Source organism: Caloenas nicobarica, chromosome 10, assembly GCF_036013445.1.
Source record: "Caloenas nicobarica isolate bCalNic1 chromosome 10, bCalNic1.hap1, whole genome shotgun sequence".
Taxonomy (NCBI): domain Eukaryota; kingdom Metazoa; phylum Chordata; class Aves; order Columbiformes; family Columbidae; genus Caloenas; species Caloenas nicobarica.
The window spans coordinates 15,241,516-15,256,900 of record NC_088254.1 but is presented as its reverse complement, the minus strand read 5'-3'; the positions used below and the strand labels follow the sequence as shown (position 1 = coordinate 15,256,900).

General features: G+C 43.7%; 1 protein-coding gene across 1 annotated transcript; it reads left to right on the top strand.

Moving 5' to 3' along the window:
• Nucleotides 1-471: 471 nt before the first annotated feature.
• MINAR1 (membrane integral NOTCH2 associated receptor 1) lies at nucleotides 472-8,741 on the top strand. Its single transcript, XM_065642107.1, has 3 exons — nucleotides 472-2,769; nucleotides 4,244-4,498; nucleotides 8,544-8,741. The coding sequence occupies exons 1-3, from the start codon at nucleotides 472-474 to the stop codon at nucleotides 8,739-8,741; spliced, it is 2,751 nt and encodes a 916-aa protein (XP_065498179.1).
• The last annotated feature ends 6,644 nt before the right edge of the window (nucleotides 8,742-15,385 follow it).

Sequence of the window (15,385 nt, the reverse complement as noted above, 5' to 3'; positions counted from 1 at the left end):
CAGCTGGGTTGTCATGGTGTAGTAGATCATTTCTGATTAGGCTAGGACTAGAATTATTGCCTAACAGGTTAACATGTCTGTACTTTCTACCTCTCACAAGTTGGTAAGAAATTCTGTGAAAGCCCTATAATGAGCAGACTTGGATTGTATATCTGCCATTAGTTCAGCCCCTGCAAAGTTTCTGCTGTTTATACACCAAAATAAATGAGCCTCTTTGGATGAAATCTTGACTCCATTTAAGTATTGATTTCATCAATGCTAAGATTACAGCCTGGAGTTCAGAAACATGAAGATGGGTTATACAAGCAAGCCCCCGATTGCATGGCTAGGTGGTCAGATCCCATCTGTGGCTGAATGACAAGGTCCTGAATATTGTCTGTGGGTGACTTATGATCTTTTTTGTTTGCTGTTGTGTGTTGCTGTAGAAGTGGAACGCAGTTTCCAGGTTAAACAACAAAATACACTTGAGCCATGGAGTCCAGCCAGGAATCCTCACTCTTCCTGGTGAAGATCTTGGAGGAGCTGGACACGAAGCAGAATACTGTTTCTTACCAGGACCTCTGCAAGTCGCTGTGTGCGAGGTTTGATTTATCCCAGTTAGCCAAGCTCAGAAGCGTGCTATTTTACACCGCTTGCCTGGATCCTAATTTCCCAGCAACTTTGTTCAAAGACAAAATGAGATGCACTGTAAACAATCAGCAATCAAAGAAAATCATGGTTGCAGCAGATATAGTAACAATATTCAACCTCATACAAATGAACGGGGGAGTGGCTAAGGAGAAACTTCCAGTCTCAAGGCAGAAAGTGAAGAAGAAAGAGTCCTTCGAGTCCTGTAGATCTGACACGGAGATCTGCAATGTGGCAGATTGCGTGCCCAACTGCGAGCTGAACGACCAGGAGTTTAACCAGGGCTTCCCTATCAGAAGGTCTTCAAAATGCAGAAAGATGGACTGCAAAGGCTGTCAACAGTTTGTCCCCTCGTCAGAACCCAACTTTTTACTCGGTGTTAATAAGGAGATGAAGGGCCGGGCCGCCTCTCTGGACAGGCTGCAGGCGCTGGCATCCTACTCCATCGCCACGTCCCCACCGTGCGAGATGCAGAGTACATACTTCCCCATGAACATTGAAAATGAATCTATTTCAGACCAGGACTCCTTGCCTATAAGTGCAGGCATAAAAGAAACTTTCATTTCAAATGACGAGCCATTTGTGATGCAGTCGTGTGTCCAGAAAAGAAATATATTCAAAGAAGATTTTCATAATCTGATTACTATATCTCCCAACTTAATACCATCCAATAAAAAGCCAGAAGACGGACACAGAGAGCCCCAGAACAGGAAAGAAAGCTCTAAGCAGGCTTTCTTCAACCACAGCTTTGAAATGCCATACAGCAGCCAGTACTTGAATCCAGTTTATTCTCCTATACCAGACAAAAGACGAGTAAAGCATGAAAGTTTAGATGATCTTCAAGCTTCAACGTATTTTGGCCCAACTACTATTCTTGGGCCTGAGGACAACAAAAAGTGGACTGGAAAACCTGCCAAGCAAACTGCCTGGCCAGCTAAAAGCTGGAGTTTAAATACTGAGGAGGTACCTGACTTCGAACGATCATTTTTTAATAGGAAGCAGTCTGAAGAGAAGCCACGATACCAGAGTTCGAACAACCCATCTCCAAACTTTCCTTCAGCTGACAGGCATCAGTCCTACCTAAACGCAAAGGATCAGCAACCAATTATGCAGGCAAACTACGCTGTGAAACCAAATGGGCATAAACCCAAGGAAATCCCTTCTATTCTAGATGTGGAGAAACACGAGCCGGTAAAAAAATTTAAGGATAAAAGCATTAATTGTACTTCTGTTCAGATCTTAAGCATTGACAGGACCACGAGTGTTGGGACACAAACTGAGCAGCAAGTTCTGGACCACAAGAAATGCAAGGATTTGTGTGTGGCAGGCCAAGCCAAGTACGGAGAGCGGCACTCGCTTAAGCAATCAGATGATGACTCTGAAATTGTGAGCGATGACATCAGTGACATTTTCCGGTTTTTGGATGATATGAGTATCAGCGGGTCCACTGGAGTGATGCAGTCTTCGTGCTACAACAGCACCGGTTCCTTGTCTCAGTTGCATAAATCAGACTGTGAGAGCTCACCTGAGCACAATTTAACTAAAATCTCCAACGGGAGCGCCTGTAACAAATTGGATAAAGTGGTCCGGGCAGACATCAGTAACACAGATGATGAACTAAAAACAAGTGTCTGCAAATTAGTTTTGAGGATTGGTGAAATAGAGAAGAAACTGGAATCTCTCTCAGGTGTCCGAGAAGAAATCTCTCAAGTCTTGGGAAAATTAAGCAAGCTGGATCAAAAAATTCAGCAGCCAGAGAAGGTCAGCGTGCAAATAGATCTCAATTCTTTGACAAGCGAGGCCGCATCAGATGAGAGTAACTCTCCACAGATATTTCAGTGCCACAATACTCCTCATGGAGGCAAACTGGAGAATAATCCAGAATGGTGCTGTTCAGACGCCAGTGGAAGTAATAGCGAGAGTCTTCGAGTAAAAGCCTTAAAAAAAAGTTTGTTTACTAGGAGATCATCAAGATCTTTAACAGAGGAAAATAGTGCAACTGAATCCAAAATAGCAAGTATTTCAAACTCTCCCCGAGACTGGAGAGCTATTACTTACACCAACCAAGTTGGCATTACAGAAGAGGAGATGAAAGAGAGAGATGGAGGAGAAAATAAGGACTGGCACAGGAAATCTAAAGAGGTAATTTCAAATTTAATTCACATAATAAGCACTTAAAAATGATCTAGTTATGTCTTCCATAGTCATCACAAGCCTCAGGGTGTGACAATACTTCGCCTTGCCATATTATGCCTGTCTTTATGGTTATCATAATTGAGTGATTTTGTACCTATATGTTCTTGCTTGGCAGCTGCAATATGGTCAAGTTGTTTCTTAAAAGCTTTGCTCTTTTGAAAAGGGAAGGGGGGTAATGTGGGCGACATCTTTGGAAGATGATGGTATTCCTCATCATCAGTGGCACTATAAGGAAGCCAGATAATTAACTTGGTGAAAGGGGTGTGGGGAAAATTGAAATTCTCTAGTGGCTGTTTTAAAAGGGATATTTTGAAATCGCATTGTGACATATTTTATCAGAGAACTATGTGCATATTTAAAAGCCAACAAAATAGATTCATTAATTCAAATCCCCCCAGAAAAGAATCCTTGTACATGTACCGTGAGATGCTAACTGTAGTTATGTTCTCTATATCTGACTTTCATGGTCATTTAAATGAGTCTTAAGCCTCCTGTTGTAGAAGTGCACTATAGCTGTGGTCTGGTTTTGGCTGGTCAGAAAAACTCTGCCTATCTCTCCCAACAGCCGCCCACTTCCACATTCAAAGATCTCTCGTGGCCGTCCTTGTGCTGGGCTTTGGTTGCTGCTCTGTTGAAACTGTGCATGGTGTGGGCTGTTGTTTCTGTTTCAAGGACAGTGGAAGGGTTGGGGGTCCTTCAGCTCCCTCGTCAATCAGGACCACATGATGGGCATGCTGTGCCTCATGATGAGGAATGAGGGCAGAGAAGAGCTGAGAAAGGAGAGGGAGAGGTTTGATGGAAATAAGTGCAGTTGGGTGAACAAGAAACCATAAACTATGGGTTATCAGTAGGTTGTAGAAGGTTACCCTTAGTAAGTCCAAACCTTGGCTTTTCTGTACATTGTTCTGCCCAGGATGAAATTTTGACTTTGTAAGTCCCTTCGTCACTCCTGCAGTAGACCGTGGCTGCCACTGCTTTGGTACCGTGGATGGTGCAGTGTCAAAGGAGTGCTACCTGAGGGCTTCCGTCAAGATTTCTTCACGTTAAGATTTGATCTGGAAACAGAAATCTAGAAGCTTGTATGGACCTCTTAGCTTTTCCAGAGCAACTAGGTTTTTCTGGGTGTCAGGGCCATTTTCAGAATAGTTTTATAATCTGTAAACAGTATGAAACCCAAATTTCCTCTGCTGCATCAACTTTGTGTTCATGTTATGGTGAACATCAAGTTGTGTTTGGCAAATACCTTTTTGGTCTGGCTGTGAGAAGAAGGTGGGCAAATGGATTAAGGGCAGCCAAAACCTTTGTCCTAGATGGTACTTTTTTATCATACGGTGATTCTGAAAGGAATATCTCTGTCCTTTTTGTTTAACCCCCTCATAGTCCTGTTTCTTCTCTCAAATTCTTTTGAACCCTATTGCAGGCAGACAGGCAATACGAAATCCCACAGCCACATAGACTCTCTAAACAACCAAAAGATGCTTTCTTGATTGAACAAGTCTTTAGTCCTCATCCCTACCCTGCTTCACTCAAGTCACACATGAAGAACAACCCGCTCTACACAGACATGAGGTTGACAGAGCTGGCTGAAGTGAAACGCGCCCAGCCGTCATGGACCATAGAGGAATACACGAGGAATTCGGGAGATAAAGGCAAGATTGCAGCATTGGATCTACAAGTGAGTCCGATTTGTTTGATTTGAATGGCTTGATTGCAAATGAATGTTGCCAGAATAGGCATTTAAGAAGGGATTTGGATAGCTCAGGAAGGGGCTGTGCAGTGTTGAGCCTCTAATCTTGCTGATCCCTCCCCATCCTGGCCAGGGACAAAGGAAAATGTGGATGTTTGATCGCTGAATGGTGATCCTTGGCAGGTTGGTGCTCCCAGATTATTCTGCAATGGAGTGTTGTCTGCTAAGCCATTGTGGTGTTAGTAGCTCTAAAGACGAGTTTAGGGATAGAGGGGTGCAGAGATGAACAAGTCCCTACCTGCAGCAAGGCAGAGTGCTGCTTTTTCTTCTATCCTTGTTCTGTCTGTTTGTTCACAGAGAATTTAAGTGTTAGGGCTTTTTCCATTTTGCTAGGAACATGAGAATTGTTTACATTTTAGTTCAGCTTGGAAGTGTACAGACCCTTCTGCAACAAGCAGAGCAAGTTACTGGGAGACAAATCCAAATGTTGGATTGAAATTTTCCCAAACTCTGGTGTATTTGAAATCACATTCTTTATATATAATGGGCTGCCTAGACCCAGGACTGAGTGCCCATGTTGGATGCCCTGTCTAGCCTGCTAAATGCAAACATCTTCTGGAAGGAAGATATCTGAGCACTGGTTTAAAGAGGAATCATGAAGAATGACACCCAAAATGTGTAAAGACCAAACAAATGTTGCTGTGTTTGGTCATAAAACACAAAATACATCACATAATGAAATCCACACTGATGTGCAGATCACTGTGTATTGTTTATATGCGTTTATGCAGCAGCTTGCAGTGGACTGGTGCCAACCTCAGGCATTTTGGGCTTCTTGCATGTGTGTATGTTCCCCAGAGCAGAACAAGCTGCCTCAGTTGGCTGCAGGCTCGACAGCAGTTGGGGTACACTGACCTACAGCTCGGGGCTCACCAGCACCGCACTACCCGAGCTCTGGGATCAGCAGTCTGTGCTGTGCAGCCATACTCGGAGGATGGAGTCTGCTTGTCTCCAAAGCCTGTCTGCCAGAGAAGGTGGCATGCAAGAGCCTGAGACTTGAGGCTCTTGACGGCTCGGTGCTCAGGTACCTAACCCAGCTCCAAACCCTTCAGACTAAGCCCTAGGAGAGCATCAGGATGCTATGAGAAAGACTTGGTTAGCCCAAGGAGAACTGCCATGCCTCAGGACCCTGCGTTAGCTGGTTTGGGATTAAAACCATCACCCCCACAGTGTTGCAGTGCAACTCCCACGAGCATTTGTGCAGGAATTTGTGCACAACAACTTAACCTCCTGGCTTGACTCATACAAACTTCCCCACCCTCAGCAGCCCCTGCTCCTTGCTGTGGATAAAGTGTACTCTGAGAGAAGCTGCATAGCACAGGGACCAGGCTGCATCATGTCTCAGCTGCCTGCTGCGTTTTGGGTCTTAAAAGCTTTAGAAGATTTACTAAATTCCTAACCCTGGCATTGCAGACTGTATGCCAGAGTAGGAATAGGCTCAAAGAAGCTCCTCTGGAGCAGGCAGTTGCAAAGCATCCCTTACCTGCTGCGTGGAGACAACGAGAGAGGTGATATTTGGAGGCAAAGCTCCCCTGGGGGAAGTGTTCTCCATCTGCTCCTCGCAGGGCTTTTTCGTTCCCTGTAAGCAGCTCTGCATGACTATGAGCAAACCAGAGAAATCGGCTTATTGCCATCATTTATCTTGCGGATAAAGGTGATAAAACTTTACTGGTTTGATTCTCTCCCACCAAAAGGACTGTCAGAATCGCATCTACTCTGCAAAGCCCACGTCTAGACTTCATAATAGAGCTTACTGACAAACTTAAAAAATAGACACAGACTGATGAGTGGGTTTTTTTTCTCAGTGATTAAGTTTATTAGAACTGAACGTAAATACATTATGCTTTAATGAACATTCCTGCGTCTGGCCATGAAATGGGAAAGGAAGCTGATTAACAGTAATGGGCCTTTTTAATAATGCATCTTCCTTCTGAAGTAGTTAAAAGGTCAATACCAAGGCAGAGAGATCCAAAACTGTTATTTCCTTGAAACATAGCATTGCTATCTTTGGGGTTTTTCTACTTTTGTTTATTTAAAATTTCTCCTGGCACTTGACAAGTCTGCTGGGTTTTCCTTCACAAAAAGAAATTGCAGAGCTACAGTCAGGCCAGTGTTTGTCCCAGGTGTGGGGTCTGTGTGAGATCTCATCTCTTTGCTCTGTGTGTGATGATCCACTGGGACAAAACATTGTCAGGTCATTTTCTAATGCCTTTAGAAATGAGGTTGCTGATTTTTTTCAGAAGCCTGGAATAGATCATTCAGAGCCCAAATGGTACAAACTCAGACTCAGCTGATGGTCTCTTTTTCAGCACACTGATGCTATCACAGAGATCTCCATTAAATGATCATTAAACCGTTGCTCAATTTAAAGTGTTTCTTTCTGGGGTAGTTATAAAATCACTTCTTGTAGTTGTTCTGTACATAAAGCAAACACTGCTTTCAGGCAAAGCAAGGTTCCAGCCAGTAGCTCATGGCCACAAAATCTGAATTAGCCAATTAAAGGCTTACCCAAATCCCTCTCAAGTCAGCTGGAGTTTCTTAGTGCGGAGTCCAACAAGATTTGGACCAGGTTTGATACGAGCCCAGAAGTACTATGTGTTAGGATATCCTCACTAGAACACTTTTGTGTGGAATCTTTTTCATTTTTGAAAGAAATAGCCTGTTGGAGCCCCAGACACAGGAGATAGCTTCAAGGAAAAGCTGTTATTTTTTAAAACATTGTTTCTGCTTTATACCTTTCTGCTGGTAAGTGCAATAGAATGCCTAGTGTTTGGGTTTCCCCCATTTTTCTCCTGTTCTCTCTAACAGAAGGGATGAAGGGAAAAAAACAGGCAAGGTGGAAATGCAAAGCTTGAAGAGCTAAAATTCTAAGGAAGAAAAAACTAAAAGATAAAAACAAGAAAAAGAAAACATTCAGATGGAGACACTGATAAAGTTCCCCAGGTTGCCTTTAATTTTCTGATTTCAGATTTCCTTCAATTACTTTTTTTTTTCCCCCCCTCTTCTTTCCTCCCTGTGTGGAATGGGAGAGGACAGTGTCTTTAATTTCTTAAGCATACTTCTAAAATAGCCTCCAACCTAGAGAGACTCAGACTTTGGCAACGGGCAGCATATTGCCTTCTGTGGAAATCTAGATTGTGCCATTGGGGTAAATGGTCTCATCTGTGGAACGGTCCAAAGCATGTGCTGTGGGACAGCAAATGTTATGGTGCGTGTCCAGTTCCCCTTCTCCTCCTGCCCCTAAAACTGAGACAGCATCATGCACCCAAGTGATTTTTGGAAGATGGAGCTGGGAGGAGAGCTCGAAGCCGAGGATCACTCTGTCCTGGGTGATTTCATGGAAATCCCACTAGCAGCCCCCTCCGTGGGCTGTTTGGCACCTGTGATTGTGTATTCCCAGCCTGAAACAAAGGGCCGGTGCCCCCAGTGTTGTCATTCCAGCGGGGTCTGCAGATGTCCCCTCCAGAGGCACCCTGTGCTGATGGGGCTGGGCAGTCGCACCCTGCGAGCAAGTTATTGTAGCAAAATTAGGGTTAGCTTTATAAAATGTAGTGCGTGAGGAGGATGTGTTAAGAACCCTTCCCATCAGCTGGGCTTTAATAATTTAAAAAGCAGTAACAGACCGGTAGTTGCTGACATCTCTGCTGTCTAGCAGATTAAAGAGACTTTATGTAAATGCCATCCATGATGACGAAGTTTCCGACAAATCAGGAGTGCGTGAGGGATTTTGCTGCAGAATTATACTGTTGCAGGAGTTTATTTTTTGCTGTATTTTGTTGCCACTTTCGTCAGCCTTGTGGAACTGGGGCCAGAAAGAATGGAGTTGAAGGGATGTGAGAAGTGACAATAACCCACTTTATCCTGATGCAGACCCAGACGCAGTTGGGAGGCCTTCAGGCACATCTGCTTTGTTTATATGTTTCGTTAATGGCAGATTCCAGACAATTAACAACTGTTTCCTTTTAATTTTTAGACTCAAGAATCTTTAAACCCAAACAACTTAGAATACTGGATGGAAGACATTTATACTCCTGGTTACGATTCCTTATTAAAACGCAAAGAAGCTGAGTTCAGAAGAGCAAAGGTTTGCAAGATAGCTGCCCTGATAACAGCAGCAGCTTGTACGGTTATTCTGGTCATTGTAGTTCCCATTTGTACAATGAAATCCTGAACCCGCGGACAGACCCCTGACTCCCAGCCATGTGTATCTCAGATCTCTCATGCTGTCTTTCAAACCTCTGATGGCAAAACTGTAAGGAATTTGCTAAGGAAGAACGTTCTGAGGATATCCTGATGGAGAATGCTATAAGTGCTGGCAAAGCGCAAAACAACAAGAGAAACATTTTTTTGAAAAGTATTATTTTAAATAACACACTGTGTGGTGGAGTTAATGGGAACTCAGTTAAATTTTTATGCATTTTTGAAGGTGCAATATTTTTTTTTTCCTAAAGGAACAATGTAATGTTTTACGGAATCAGAGACTGATGAGAATCCAGGCAAAAGAGGAAGGTTGTCTGAGCTATGTTGCGTTTAACAGAGGTATGGGTACATCGAGGTAGCACTGTATAGAAGGGAATGTTCTATATGCATTAGGTCGGGGAGCTAGGAAAGTCTTAAAGCTCTCTACAATGTAGAAAACTCTGAATGTATTTATTTTATAGTATTTCTGTATTTTGTGACCATTTGATTGAAAGCAGACTGTGTAGCTATGAACAGAGTTCATTCCTATGTTCAGATTAAAAAGGGCTCTTTGTATTTGGTCTTGCCCTAAGACCCACTCTGTCATCACTGAGTACTTAGATAAGTGCAATGTGCTGCAGACCAAAAAGATTATGTTTTAAAGCAATCACAAGAGGTTTCAGTTGCTTCTGTTGAATAACATTTGCATAGAGCTGGCAAACTTACCTTGCCAAAAGGGTATTCTTTACCTCCGCAGACAGTGAAATTGTCTCAATTTCACTCCTGCCAGCAAGCAAAGCTGCCAAATCAAAGCAACGCTCTGTTAAAGTTCTTGGAAATGTAATCTGAACAGTTATAATTTATTTTCACAAAGTCTGTGTGCCTTTTTTTAGACTGTAGATTAAATAGCACTGTTTAATTTTGCTATTTTAAGCCCATAACATAAATCACAGCATAATGGGTACTAATGGAACTTCTTTTCCCGCAAGCCTTCTATACAGTTCAGAGTGCTTCTCAAACAGCAGGGCTGGTGGTTACTGAGCACTTATATTAAGGGCACAGTTTTTCAGCACTAGTGGAAACTTGCTGTTAATGCAATGCATTTGGCATGGGGAGATCTTCTGCTTCCCTCTTGCTAATGTACTTAAGAATGATGGTTGACTCTAGCAGACAGCAAACAGTCTGTATCCCATGGGAAAAGTCCATTTTATACTTTATCCCAAATGCAAATAGCAGGTTCAAAGGAATTCTCAAGCTATGACAGAAATTACCTGCCATGGTTAGTGAAAGCAAATACCCAGACGGTATTACTCTTCTGTCAAGTATAGATGGTGGAAAAAAAAAAGTAAAAAAAAAAAATATATATTTTCAGGAAATAATGTGATCTTGCTAGTCCTCTAAGAGAAAGGAGATTCTTTTAGTGAATGCTCTTTATTTATGTAAGGTAATTTGATTCCTTCAGAAGCAGCCCCCTGCACGATGACACAGCAGCTGGGAAAGCATCGGATGCTTGTTCCTCCAGCTCTCTGGGATGTGCTGCACTCGCTGTTTGTTTCTGGCTGGTTTAAAAAAAGTAGTGAGGAAAGAGTGTGTGGGAGGCGAAGGCTTTGTTGTGTGTTTAGATGCGTGCCAGTCCTTTCCTGCAGCTGGAGAGCTGTTTATGTGCAGCTCGTGTGCTGTATTTTATTTAGGGATAGGTGATCCCTGGGACGATTGATCTGTCAGAAAAAACAAGTGTAAGCACAGGGCTGGGTGACCCATCAGCAAATACAGAACAAGGATAAGCCCCTGGACCAAAACCTGTGCCTGCCTGGCCTGTATCCTGATGCAAATTCTGTAGCTTTGGCCCCTTCCTAATACCAAGATTATTTCTCTTTCCTCCCAGATGCTGCAGGATAGAGTCACAGCAGGGAGGGAGCAATTCACACTGTCTATTTTAGGCTGCCTTTGGTTATGGTATGATTCAGAGCACCTGAGTTTAGGAGCTCAGGATCTGTATGTAGTAAATATAGACAGGTAGAGAAACCTCTGGGGATGGTTCAGAGCCGCCAGCAAGATGTCTAATATTAGACATGTGAATACACTCTAGAGGTTATTGCTCTGCAGCTTACCTTATGCACAATTTATGTAGATTGTATATGTAAAAAAAAAAATCTATTCCTGGTTCCAGGTAATGTCAGAAAGCCCTTTTACGTCCCTCCTTGGCCCAGCAATAGCAAGCATGAGGGGCTGTGAGAAAGAGCAGCATGGCCTTGTGGTGGCACAGTGTCAGTCCCCATCTGCCCACACCGGTGGTGACATGTCCCTTGGAGGGGCAGGATGGGTATGGGATGAACACCGGGCAGACCCTCTGCCTTGGCCAGCCCCCCTCTGCTGACACAAGCGGTCTGGCCCTGCTGCCTCCCAGCCCGAAATCAGCAGCACTTTCTCTGTTGCATCTCGGTAATCTGATTTTAGAAAATATCTGAATGTCTTAAGTGGAGATGTGGGAAGGGTGCAGGAGATGTTATTGATTACAGGGGTCAGCTGGCTTGCACTGGTGCATTAGAGAAGATGTAAGGACCCATTTTCTCTGTGCGGGGATTTTTTTTCCCCCCCCCCACTCTGTGTGAGACTCATCCGGCTGGCACCGGATGAGTCTTTGCATTAGAGGTGCCCAAAATCCTGGGAAGGATTTGGAAGGTTATGGAGCCGTGGGTGATGTGGAGCTGGCTCAAACCAAGCACTCAGCATCCCAAGTGCACTCAGCATCCCAAGCATCCACACCACTCCTAATTTATTGAGGTGCTTTTGCCCATCCTTGCTTTGCACAAGCAGCCAGTGGCACCCCTGGTTTGGCACAGATCTCTCTCCCATTTGGAGCTTGATTTGGCTCCTGAAACCTCTGGGGGCATCTCCACAGTCCCGGGAGCCTGAGGGGAGTGGGGAAAGCGCAGCCTGGCTCCCTGCCGCCCTGCTCCGCAGATACCTCCGCGAGCCGCTGCCTCGGCGTCTCCTCCGCTCCCCGGCTGCCTCTGGCATCCCCTCGGCACTGCCGGGATGTGCATCCCCAGCTGTTCTCAGCGGGTTTCACATCTGGCATAGAGCTTTTGGCTTAAAATAGGAAAGGGGATGGAGTGCTGGGATGCTGCTGCCGGAGGGGAGCAATGTGGGAAGGAGGGGCCCCGCGGTTCAGCACAGAATAAACAAACTGGGTGAAATCCTCACAGTATTAACCTGCGAGAATATTGTGATCAACCTGGTGAACCAGTTGTCAACTAGTATATACTGTATACTATATGATAGACTTTTGTATTTTAAAAAAACCCCAAACAAATTAAAGCTATAGGTACAGTGTAATCCTTAGTGTGATTGAAAAAAAGTGTCCTAGATTGTATTAATTAAAATAATGATGAGCATATTGAACTGTTTTTCGTATTTATGCCTTATAAACTTGATATATTACACAAGATAAAATGAAACTGCAAGAATTATGAAAAAGATACTCCATTTGGGGGGCAAATCCCATCTGCTTTTCCTAAAACAAGACTGCTGCTTGAAATCAGCTCAATAAATCATGTGTGCAGAAAAGCAAGAGCAGGATCTGCCCCACATTACTTTTTAGGATTTTTTTTTTTTAGTGGGGCTTTGGTTAATGTACTATGTAATACTTTTATTTTATAAAGTTACTGTACAATGTTGCCTTTTGGTTCATTTAAGTATAATACCAAATAAACTTCAAAATTACAGTGTCCTAAGTTTTAATGAAACAGTCATAATAATTTATTACTCCATTGCTTTTCCTCTTTTTGTGTGTGTGTGTTTATCCCAGGGACATCAAGGTAGCCATGGGATGTGAGTGTCTCGGTGTTAGATTAACTAAGCAACCTATCTAGTTCTTGGCAGAATTGCTAATGGATTTCTCACTTGTGAAATAGTAAGATGGCAGAAGATAATGAAAAATGAGTTTGTTTGGTTTCTTGAAAAAGCTCCTTTTCGTCACAATGTCTGGGATTCTGGGAGCTTAGCTCTTGACACTAATCATGGTATTTCATTTTATAGGTTATTTCATGACTGATTTTTTCCATATCAACTGTTTTAACAAGGTCATGACTAATATTTTGGTATCTATTTCACTTACATGTTTATGCAACCACTGTCACTTTTAAGTCAGTACTATAGATAACTATTTATAGTCACCTGTCAACAGGCAATCAATTTGTTTAAGATCTCTGTGTGATTTTAATTTGTTGCTTTTGACTTGTTAACTGCAAAACCAGGTGGTCTTAAAATTCCAGGTGTTGAAACAAAGAGCTGAGCCTACCACCAGAGGTAATCCACCATCAGAGGCTGCAAAGGGGAGCGGCAGAAAAGAGGACATATATAAATAACGAACAATGACATGAAAATGTAGTAATGCAAAGTCTTGATTTCCTCATCTCTACCCCATAAGCACCTTTGATGCATTGCCTTAGCAACCCTGGTCAGGATGGAGACTGCCGAGTGCTCCCTGTGGGGCTGGGACACCAGCTGGACCCCCTGGTGCTCACGCGTTGTCAGTCAGGCTGCAAACCGTGACAGGTCCCCTTGGTAGGGGATTTGTGATTGACGACTTAGCATTGGTTTCATTTTTGGAAATGGTTTCCTGATTTGCATCAGTTTCAGGTTTTTCTCTTGTACCTATCAAGTCCAGAAGCTTACAAGTAGAAGTGCCCTCTGGATTTTTTGTGTTACAGTGTGAACTTCCATAAAAATGCGAAGTGTGACCAGGCTCATGCCAAAAAAACCCGAAGCACTCTGGCACAGCATTCTTCAGCCAAGAAGCTGGATATGGAGGATATATAGACCTCATCTGGGTCATCGTTATGCTGGAAAATGGGGCAACTGACAGGTTTCTGCAGTAGCTGCTGGATAAGAGTCACTGAGTCTCAAAGTACAAGAAAGCTCCTGCACTCGATGTTGTATCAGCGACCAAGACACAGCCCATGCTCTCTGTGCTTCTCTGAATGTATTGCTCGCAGCAATTAGTTGTACCGGTTGAATAAATTCTTTATTTCAGATATAGCTTTGATGAATGGCTCTGCCTGATGCACAAGAGTCACAAGCAAAACATTGGATCTCAGGGCCATATTCCGCCCTCTGAGATGCTCCTGTGACTCCATCCTGTTGAATCTGCACAGGGAAGAAAAGGCAGCCCATAGTCTGCCCAAAGGAGCTTGGTCCTGTTGAAAGGAAAGGTCAGTTCTGTTGGTGTGCACTTTGGGAAAAGGCAAACACCTGTGGAAGTAATTATAAAGATGAGATACTTACATCCATCTTATTTTTTCTTTGTTATCTTTTTAGGAAAGAGCATTAAAGAGCATTAACAGCTTTGCTGTTAGTTCTCCAGCAAGCTGGGTCACTTTGGATGACTTCTGGGAACATGGACCACCCAGTCTCTTGCAGGCTGTTACATCAATCTTCACAGTCCACTTAGAACCTGGAGAAAATCTTCAAAAAAGGAATAAGTAGGTTGACCACAGACAAGCTCCTCCCATAAGTAAGTTGCATGTGGTTTTATTTATTTTCTGCAATGTAGCACAAAGTACATGTAGGAGAGCCACAAAGCTCTTCTAAAAGCAACAGCACATCAAATCCTTCCCAAGAGCAATAGACTGAGATTTTTAAGGAAGACTAGTGAACGGTCTTGGATGAGCCCAGCACAAGAAAGCAACTGTGCTTGGTCTGCGCACAGTGCCACTGGGCATTGCTGATCCTGGTGGATCAGCAGTGGATGCGATGAGGAGATGTGAAAGGTTCTCCACTGGAGCAGAGAAGATGTCCATGAGAATTAATGCAGTATAGGGATGAGGAAAAATGGTGGGGAAAAAGGTATCTGGAGACACGGTTGCTGCTGAGGCTGGAGGATTTTAGAAATTAAGAGTTTTGTGGCAGATGCCTCCCAATTACCCATCCCAAATCCTGCTTTTCCCTGCCGTCTTGCATCCTGAATCTGTGGAATTTGGGACTAAGCAAGTGTCTGGGCATACAGTGCAGGCTCAGATCTTGCCTTTTCTCAAAGTTAACCAAATTTCCTCTGTAAAGAGAGGGAGTTTTCCACCTGATGTATCAATGTATCAGCTTTGGCCTCAGCTGAAAGTCCCCTGAGGTCCAAGATCTCCTTGTCCCACTAGTGGGGTTACCAGCACTTAAGGAAGTGGGACTTGGCCCTTTCTCTCACCCATCCCCAAAACATCATGAGACCGCCTCGGAAATGGCAGTATTACAAAGGTGACTTTTGCTTCATGTTGGGCTTTGTGGAAGTTGCTTTTCCAGGCCAGTCTCTGCAACCAGAGAGTTGAAAAATTATTTCATTTATTCAAGGCGAAAATAAACAGGTGAACTCCTCAGGTAAGAACATGCAGTGCTGATTGCTGGTGCTATAAGAAAAATGTCAAGTCCTGCTCTTCACAACAAAATTACTCTGTTTTCTGTGCTTATTTTGAGCCTGTAAGCGGTGTGCATGTTGTCCCCCAGTATGTGGTGGGGCTCCAGCCCACGTCCACAACGGTGTGTGTCCCTCCTTGAAGGAGAGAAAAAGAGGGAATGACCTACAGTAAAACATCCCTACCTGGGAGAGAGACCAGAGGAATGCTTGTCATTCTGCCTGGCCCTGGA